Source organism: Prosopis cineraria, unplaced genomic scaffold (assembly GCF_029017545.1).
Source record: "Prosopis cineraria cultivar Desert tree isolate PC_DT_omini unplaced genomic scaffold, ASM2901754v1 PC13, whole genome shotgun sequence".
NCBI classification, from domain to species: domain Eukaryota; kingdom Viridiplantae; phylum Streptophyta; class Magnoliopsida; order Fabales; family Fabaceae; genus Prosopis; species Prosopis cineraria.
In genome coordinates this window covers 33778131-33788710 of record NW_026555344.1, presented here as the reverse complement: position 1 = coordinate 33788710, position 10580 = coordinate 33778131, and the positions used below count along the sequence as shown (strand labels likewise).

General features: G+C 33.2%; 1 protein-coding gene across 1 annotated transcript; it reads right to left on the bottom strand.

Moving 5' to 3' along the window:
* Positions 1-404: 404 nt before the first annotated feature.
* LOC129291789 (zingipain-2-like) lies at positions 405-1842 on the bottom strand. The gene is made up of 2 exons (XM_054929316.1): positions 1401-1842; positions 405-1019 (listed from the first exon to the last, which is right to left on the bottom strand). Exons 1-2 carry the CDS (start codon positions 1840-1842, stop codon positions 433-435), a joined length of 1029 nt encoding a protein of 342 aa, XP_054785291.1. The 3' UTR covers positions 405-432.
* Between the last annotated feature and the right edge of the window lie 8738 nt (positions 1843-10580).

Below are 10580 nucleotides of genomic sequence, written 5' to 3'. Positions count from 1 at the left end.
CCTCCTCAACTTTTGTACTGAACATTACAACTTGGAATATGTACCCATCTCCACTTTCATTGTTATCAGCTTTCCAAACTCTATACTGATGAAAATAATGTTGGGAATGAGATGTCTCAGATTTAAACCGGTTTGAGCTTCATAGCTTCACATTTCACAAAGATACACCGAAGATACACAACTTATAATCATAATATATTTCATTGCATTATAATATATAATTACACATCAGATATACAGAATCACCCAATGCATGTACAGAGATTAAAACTAGAGCAGTATAAATTTGACAAACTTTCATGGACATGACTTACAGCAATTGAGTATGTGAGCTGTGCATATTCATTTCTATTTTTGTAAGCATATTGTAGTTGATAAGCACTACATATTGCATAGATATACAACACTGCCATCAAGAGTAGAAATTAACAATTAAGCAGTGGGATAAGAAGCTTGCATTGCTATGCCACAAAGACCTTCTTGAGCCTTCACATTTCTTTGCATCCTAATGTATCCTTCTTCACCCCACTCTGTTCCCCATGAGTTTTTCACCAACCAGTATTCAGTATCATCGCTGACACCATAACCAACGGCTGTAACACCGTGATCCAACTCAGTGCCACAAGAACCTGTGAAAATGCCACTTGAATAAAACTGAAAATCAGATCCACTTGCATCTATGGCCACTGAAACTGGCTGGTTAGCTACTGCTTTTTGCAGTGCCTGCTCACTATTGGCAGGAACATCCTCATACCCATCAATGGTAGCTACATGGTTGGCTTCTTCATTGGCACTGCAAGTTCCATCAACACCCTTGTAAGGATAGTTGGCTTCTGAGGTTATACCTTTGTTTTTTATGATGAATTTGAAGGCATCATCCATTAAACCTCCTTCACAGCCTTGGTCCACACCTGTGTCACAATCAACCAGCTCTTGCTCTGACAAAGAGATCAATTTGCCTGTACTCAACTTAGTGATTCCTTCTGTAGCTGCTATAGCAGAAAATGCCCAACAACATCCTACAATATGCATGAAAGTTAAATAAAGCTAAACAGAACTTCAATCTCAATTTGTTAATTTCAAGGAATAATTGTTGTATTCCCTCCTGTCCTAATTATAGGACAAAATTAACTAATTTCAGTCTTTAAGAAATGGTAGTTGACACTTTACATTTTGAAAAAAAAATGTGACTTTTAAATTTTACCATTTACTGAAATTAATGACTATAATAAAGTATTGTGTGGAAATTAAAACATGCCATCAGCTTGTTGCGATTAAGGAGGGGTAATGATAAGGGGAAAAAAGTTTAATTACCACATCTTTGCCCTATATTTAGAATCAAGTAAGACTTTAAAACTTTACCTTATAAATAGGATCAAAGAGAGTAGTGCTATACTTACCACATTGGCCTTGGTTCTTGACGGGAGTCACAGCACCTTGATTTCTCCAATCTACAGAGGAAGGCACATCAGTCACATTTGCATATTTGAAAGAGGTTGTCCTTGAGATTGAGGAGCACATGTGACCCTTGAATCTATTTCTAGAAGCTGTGAATTCTTCATTGCTGAGATCAGCAAATTGATTTATGCCTAGCTTATAAGGCTTCGTTCCAGCACTGTTAAAGCCTTCGATGTATTCCACATTTTGCTTGAATATCTTGAAACGCTTCTCCTTCTCCTCAGGGTCTTTATACACTCTGCCATATCGAACCATCCATTGCTCATGCCTCTCCTCCATTGAAGCTTCTTGAAGAGTGCGAGATGAAGCTTGAAATGCCAGCAATCCCAGAAAAAGAAGAGCCAATGGAAGAAGAAGGTTGTGAGATTGAATTTTGAAAGCCATGTTACTGTGATAGTGGAAATAACTGATGATTCAGATGATGGCCCGGTCAAGTGTGGTAAAGATGATGATATAAAGCAAAATTTAAGTTGACTTGTAAATTAACCATGTTCAATATTTTAATCAATAGAGAACAACAAGTAGAAGCCTTTCTTTTTTGTGGTACCTGAAAAAATGTGATGAGTGAGACAGCTTGGTGAAGTGTTAAAATGGAGGTCTTTGAGAAATCTTAAGGGAAGGAGTTTTTTATCCCCCCAAATATGATTTTAAAATTGCCAGTATAAGTAACTAATGCTTCAGATTTATCATTCAAAGACAGACAATAAAGGGAAAAATTAGTATTCAGAAACGTTTACAAATGGAAGACTAACAAGTATATGTATATTCTACATATTATGTCTCTTGTCGTTGACTTACATGGTTGGAGTCAAAGCTGTCTTCTAACTTTGTTAATATAAAAATAATCAAATAATAATCTTTCCTTGTGTTTTGTGTATAAAAAAAAAGAATGTCAATTAATTTGGTTGTTGTCGTTGTCAAACTGCTTTATCATCATTTCATATGCTTTGTTTTAGATTGTGGGTAATTAATATATATCAATATAATATGATATAATATAACAAAAAAATAGAATGCTATTAAAGATTTATGTTCTTAAGTTCTTCCCTGTCACGTTCAAAATATAAATTTCATACTCATGCAACGTTAAAGTTGGGCATTTTCCTAGTTATATATATAAATATATGAAATCTAACCATAAATTGAAAAAATAATATCCATAAGTAAGCAGTGATGTTGATCATCTCCATGATACAAATCCATGGCTTGGAGAAACCAAATCTCTTGCATTATATTAATTGGTATAATGAGAAAGTACGTTAAAGGAATGTAATGAGAAGGAGATGTGTTACAACTTATAAGATATTCAAGCAAAATGAACAAATGATCAAAGTTTTTAACAATGCAAGCAGCTTTTTGTTACACATGCATCAGATATATGGGACGGGATAAGATGGAATCGGGACAGCAATGTCTCATGTCTCGTTTCAAAAAATGATTAGGATTGAATTTTTGTCCCATATTCCATCCTGTTTTATTAGGAATCAAGACGGGACTGAGATGAGATTGAAAAGTCTTGCTATCCCGATAAAGTAGACAATATAAAAAATAGACTAGATAAAAACATTTATTAGAATTTTAAATTAATTATATAACTTATTAAGTTTGAAACCAAAATAACATGAGCACATAAATTATAACAATTTAAAGTTAATTATTAAATTACATCAATCACAATTATTAGTGCACAACTTAAAGTTAAGTATGCATGAGATGTAAAATATTATGATAGTAACTATAAGTGATCTCTAGACTATAAGAGTAGCAACAATAGATAAGTCAGGCATAACATTAAATCATTGTTTTTTTTTTTTTAGTTGAGACATGTTAAGTTAGTGACTTTTCCGAAAATAAAGTAGGAAATACGATATAAACAAAAATTATTAAATAGATAGATATAAAAATAAATTGTATTAATACAATTAATATATTTTAAAGAAAGAGATTACCCTATATTGCTTGATATTAAAATTACCAATATAAAAATTTTTAGTTTTAAATAGGAATTTCATGTATTGAAATTATAATTAATATAAGTATAAAGTATATTAATATAATAATTAATGTATTTAATGTATATTTTCAAATAAAAAAATAATCTACATATATATAATATTCGGGATGGGATAAGATATTCCGAAAGTAATCTCATGTCCCGTCCCAACTCGTTTCTTGTCTCTTCTTACAAAGTTTTGTCTTGATTTTTTTGGGTTAAGAAAGACCTGTCCTGATATGATTGGGACAAAATTAGACCGATTGGGATGGGTACAAGGTTGACCACCCCTACTAGCAACATTAAGACAATGTTTGGTATACATAAAAATATTTTTTTGAAAAAGAAATGAGAAATATTTCCAAAAAAAATGAAATAAGTACATTTCTCATTTATTTGTTTGAAATTATTTTTCTACCTACGAAATATTATTTGAGAGTTTATCTTATTGATGAAAAAAAATCACAGAGGAGTAATCTCTAATTGAATCCAACAATATTCAAATTTGATCCAATGATATCAAATATAAATAATTGTATAAATAAAATAGTGCCTTACGAAGGCAACAAATTAGAATTAGAAGTTAGAAGTTATATATAAATCATGTAATTTTATGTTTGAATGCAAATAAATTTAAATTTAGATTTGAGTCAAATTCATTGATTGAGTAATTAAAAATGTGTAGATTTGAATTTGATTCAAATCCAAATTTGTGAGTAGAGAGGCGATTTTGTTGCCAAAAAAAAATACTGTATATTCATTCATCAGTGTGATTCACTATATACACAAGGATAACTAGCTGTACAGAGAACATAAATGCCTAATCTAAGCCAATAAATCGGCAAATAATCATCAGCCAATTAATTCCAATTTCAATGGACAAAACCAAGTAATTGGGGATTGCAATCGGGTAGAAATTAGAGTGAAAAATGAGGCAACAGTTTTTGGGTTTTTCATAAAATCCTACCTCAATCTCTTTGTAATTTAAAATTCATTTTAAACCTATGTTATTTCAAATTTCTATTTAAGTCTTTCTCTTCCTTCACATTTGTTCATTCACTTCATTGCTTTCTCGACTTTAACTTCCCTACCTCCAATTGACTTCCATCGGGATTGGACAACCGGTACTGATCAGGGCTGGACAGCCAAGTTCAACTAGGACCAGACCGCTGATATCGATCAAGACTAGACAACTGACCTAAATTGAGACCGAACTACTAACTTCCACTGAGACAAGATGGAAAACTTCAACCGAGACCAAACTTTTGATGTTGACCAAGAATGGATGACCAATTTCCACTGAGATTGGGATTGTAAAGCTAACTTTCACTGAAACTTGGTCGAAGTTGGTTATCCAGTCTCGGTGGTTGGTTCTGGTCTAATTCACATTAGTTCAGTCCTGGTCAAACTCGGCCATTTAATCCCAATGGAAGTCAGTCGTCTAGTCTTGATGAGTGCAGGCAATCCCGGCCTTGTTAGCACCAATGATCTACCTTAATCTCTTTGTAATTTAAAATTTATTTTAAACCTATATTATTTCAAATTTCTATTTAAGTCTCTCTCTTCGTTTGCATTTGTTTGTTGACTTCATTGCTTTCTCACTTCGACTTCCCTACCTCCAATTGACTTCCACTGAGATTGGACAACCGGCATCGATCGGGATTGGACGGCCAAGTTCAACTAAGACTAGACCGTCAATGTCAATCAAGACTAGACAACTGCCCTAGATTGAGATTGGACTACTAACTTCTACTGAGACAAGATGGCAAACTTTGACTAGGACTAAACGACCAATTTTCACTGAGACCAAGACCGTAAAGCTAACTTCCACTGAGACTTGGTCGAAGTTGGTCATCTAGTCCTTGTGGCTGGTTCTGGTATAATTCACATCGGTCCGGTCCTAATCAAACTCGGCCATTCAATCTTGATAAAAGTTAGTCATCTAGTCTCAATACATGCAGGCGATCCCGGCTTGGTCGACACCAGTGATCTAGTCTCAGTTTCGTCAAGTGTGGTAAAGATGATGTGATGATCTCTGATGTACTCTAGGTTAAGGTATATAAAGCAAAATTTAAGCTGACTTGTGAATTAACCATGTTCAATAATTTTATCAATAGAGAGCAATAAAGAAATTAAAGTCTTTCTATTTTGAAGTACCTTTTTTTTTGGCCAATTATTTTGAAGTACCTGAAAAAATGTTATGAATGAGATAGCTTGGTAAAGTGTTAAAATGGAGGTCTTTGAGAAATCTATAAAGGCAAGTAGTGTTTTTTTTTTTGGAAATATGATTTTAAAATTGTCCGTATAGTAAGTAACTAATGCTTCAGAGTTATCATTCAAAGATGCAGACAATAACGGGAAGACTAACAATATTATATGTCTGCTACATAATATGTCTCTTGTCGTTGAGTTACTTAGTTGGAATGGAAAGTTGTCGTCCAATTTTTTTAATATAAAATTTAAAAAAAAAAATCTTGTATTGCCGTTTCTTTTTCAATGGCATATGAAGAATTAATTTGGTTGTTGTCGTTGTCAAACTGCTTAGTCATGCATTGTTTTAAATTGTGGTAATTAATATATCAATAAAATATAATGTAATATAATATAATAGAAAGGTATTATAGATTTATGTTCTTAAATTTTTTCTGTCACCTTCAAAATATAAATTTCGATACTCGTGCAATGTTAAAGTTAGGCATTTTCCAAGTTATATATATATATATATATATATATATATTTTTGACCATCGGCAAAAGAACTTTCATTCCGTCAAAATAAAGACCAGAGTAGAAAGCAAAAACATATCGAAATAATGAGCCAAAGGCGAAGGCATGGAAAACATAGATAACAAGAGCAAAATAAACTCATTAACCAATGCCTTCAAGGTCTCTGCTGATGGTGATCTGTGCTAGACTTCAAGCCATTTGAGATAATGAGAGAAAGATCCAACCTGGTGATTGGTGCTGCATGCATTCCCCGACCTTTTGATGAAGGAGAATGACAGCGAGTGAAGAGACTCGATATTGAGCAACAGATATGAGATGATTAATCCAACTACAACCCTGCTGTAATATTCTTTTTAGAGAGGCAAAGGAAAAGTTCATAACCAGACCAGAAATAGCATTCAGTAATGTTAATAAAGTCTGTCAATACATGAGTAATCCCAAAGCTAGTCATTGTTCGATATCTTCGCAACACCATTAAGCATGGTTTGGTATTTTCAAAGTCTTCTACACTTGATCTCCTTGCTCTCTGTGATGCTGGTTGGGGAAGGGATGCTAATGATCGTAGGTCCACATCTGGGTTCTCTGCATTTTTTGGTGGGAATCTTGTTTCTCGGCTGCTAAGAAACTGCCCCTTGTCACGGTCAAGTACAGAGGCTGGGTATCGAAGTTTAACTCATGTTACTGCTGAGCTTCAAAGCCTGCTTCGTGAACTAAAAGTTCCTCATCTCAACCGACCACCTTGTTGGAATTTGAGGATGAAAGAAGAAAGGCTTAACTGAAAATATACTTTTATTATTCACTTAAACTAGGGGTGTAAACGGGCAGATACGGACCACCCATGGCCGTACCCTGTCACCCACCCATTTATGGGTAAACGGGTGGCCATGCTCTCGGACCTGTCGATACCCATTTGCACCCATTTTTAAATGGATACAAATGGGTCTGGGTGGGTACAGGTTGATTTGGGTCACCTATTTACTTGCAGCACCCATTTTCTTAATAATAAAAAAAGAAAAGAAAATTGAATTAAAACATATGCTTTTCATCCCATTCTAATTTAGCATAAGTACTTAAGTAGCATGATTCTAAAAGTTTAAATCTCTGAATAATATAAGGATAAATATTTTAACAGCAAATACCAAATACCAAATAAACAAGGATCAATAATTCTAATTTCTAAAGTCAAAACCCATTTAACCTTATAGATCCTCATTCAATGATTATTTTCTTTAGAATCATTTGATACAGTAGAAGATTGAGCTATTAACCCTTCTTCTATAAGATAAACTAAGACAGTTAAATTAGTAAGTAATAATATATATTATATAATAGAGAATCAAAATGAATATAAATCAAATAACTAATTCAGATTACTATCAACAGCACATAAAGTCTCATCAAAATAGTCAATATCAGTTTCTTCCGATGGGTGCATGATGTCGATGATAGCCAATTCTGAATGCAAATAAGTGCCTCAGCCATTTTTGAAGACAAGGAAATCCTAAAAATATCTAGTACTTGACCCCGAGTATTAAAAGCAGATTCTAAAGACACTGTGGAGATAGGTATAGCCAACAAATCATGTGCAATCAAACTCAAAACTTTACACTTGGAAGAATTCACTTTCCACCATGTTAAAATGTCAAAATTATCATCACAAGCATCAACTAACTCTATATTTAGATACCCTTCCACCTCTGAAATTGGTCTCTTTAGACGCTTACTCATTGTAGTAGCTAAGAAATCTTGCATTGTCACATTAATAATTTTTTTTGAAAGATGGAGGAACTTGCTTCCCCCCACCACTAGCACTGCTATTGCCCACTTCTGTACCAGTTTTAGATGGTTCACTACTATTGATTATAAGAGTTGCAGAGTACTCATCAAATAAGCGATGTAAGAGCCTTATAATCTTCTTTTTCATCATTTGTCTCTTTGTGTAATCACTAATAAAATATTTGAAAGCAACTTCAACATATGAAAATTTGTATCTAGGATCAAGAATCACAGTTATCACCAACAATGGATTCATGTTTTCTGCCTTTCCCCAATACTTGTCATACTTACTTTGCATCCTTTCTGCCATGTCACTCAATAAAGAATTAGATTCAGCTACAATTAAATCTAGTTGTGTCTTGATTGCAACTATATTTTGAAAACATGTGTTTGATGTGACATAATTTGATCTAGAAAATTGAAGAGTCATGTTGTAGAACAACTTTAAAAAGGTGAGAAATTCCTTTGCAACACTCCAATCATAGGCATTAAGAGGTTTAATTGTACCTTCATCACCATCATGATCATCAAGTTCATCTTCATCCTCCATTGCCATCCTATCATCCACATAGCTTGAGCTTGAATACAGTTTAATTTTCTTTTTAAAGTAGTTATTGTTATCTTATCTTCATCCTCCATCCTATTAAAGACCTTAGTGAACTTAACAGCATTTTGTAACATGAGATATGTGGAATTCCACCTATTAAGATGAGCCAAAAACTTAAATGTTAAGAAAAATTACATATCATAATGCAAGCAATCACAATGTAACAATAACGTAAATTACCTAGTTGGACAATCCATGCTAAGTAGACTCTTTGAATCAATTCTCAATTTTTTTGACAAACTCCTTGAATTTTTTAAGCCTACCTAGAGAAGATCTTACAAACTTGATTGCATGCCGAATTAGTTCAATAGATTGATTCATTTCTTTAAGGCCCTCTGAAACAATTAAATTTAAAATATAAGCAGCACACCACATCTGCAAGAATTCTCTATCACTCACTAGACCTCTTAAATCCTTCAAACGCTTTTTTAGAAACATAGTAGCAAAATCATTAGAAGAAACATTATCAATTGTAATTGCAAATACTTTCTCATTACCCCAATAGAATAAGCATCATTCAATTTCATTGCCAATGTTTATGGTTTTCAATCACACAAAAATTCAAAATTCATTTCTATAATGTCCATTCCTCATCAATCCAATAAGCTATCAGACACATGTAGTTGGAATTTTGTATTGAAGTCCAACAATCTGTGGTGAGTGACACGTGAACTTTATATTTTTTAAATACATTTTTAAATGTTCTGCTTCTTCTAGATATATTTTATAGAACAACTTAACCATAGTTGTACAAGAGGGGCATGTAAATCTCGGTTCAAGAACTTCTAATATTTTTTTTTAAAACCTTGCCCTTCTACAACTCGAAATGGCATCTCATCTAAGATAATGAATTCAGCAACTGCTTTTTTGCATTGTTCTGTATTATATGGGTGATGAGTCATTGATTTACAAAAAGAAGTAGAGAACAAGGACTGTTCCACCTTGGCTTTGTTTGGATTCTTTGGGCAAGAATTAAAATGTTGCCAAAGGTTCTTAGTTCCAGTTTTAGAAGAATGGCTATCAAAATCCTTTCCACAATAGTTGCATTTAGCCCAATGCTCAACTTTTTTATTTATAAACTTTTCATAATGATTCCATATGTCAAATGTTGCACTCTTCTTTTTTGTTTAGGGGGTGGAGCTTCTTTAGCTTGGGTAGCTCTAGGTTCAGTGGGTGCTATTGGGATGGTGGTGGTACTGGTAGCTTTAGATTCATGTTCCCTTTCCATAGCTTACACATTTTTCATAGTGAATTTAAAAGTAAAAACTATACAGCAGCCAAACCAAACCAACCACAAACATATTTGGTACTGATTACATCACATTAACTAAAATATGAACAAAATTACAAGTTTACAATAACATAGATAAAATCTAAACACTAAAAAGTAATGGCATAAGCACACACCTTCAACCAAACAGTAATTATACTTGCTCGTTAAGTAGCTAAGGGCCAAAACAATATTATAACAGAGAGATAAGTTAAGCCTTTCAAGAATTACCAAAAATTATAAATTTAAAATTGATTGCAGAAATTAACTAAATATAGAAAGACAATCATACAACTAAACAAGAAGATTTGAAAATCATGTACACAGCTAATAAGGTCAAGACAAATATCTTTCTTAATCCTGTTGAAACTAATGTCTTTGAAAACCATTCCCCAAACATTGCTCTATTTTTAACTAGTTAAAACAACAGCCAATTTTCATCTTCAATTCAATATCCAATAGTTGAAACACTTCCCTATCTCTCTAAAATTATAAACACTCATGGTTTAGAAGCTTAAATCAAATATGTAGATATCCATTCTCAGAGAAAAAATAAAGCAGCTAAAAGGAAAACAAAATCCAGCAAGATCAACATTTAGTATGGAATTCATAGAATGAGAGTGTGGTTACTGACTCACTAGTCAAGTTCAGATTATAAGGGCTAGAGATGAAGGTAGAGCCAGTAATTCGGACGGGTTGGGCTTATTGAGGTTTGGCTCAATTCGGGCCAAGCTTATTCGGATCGAGCTT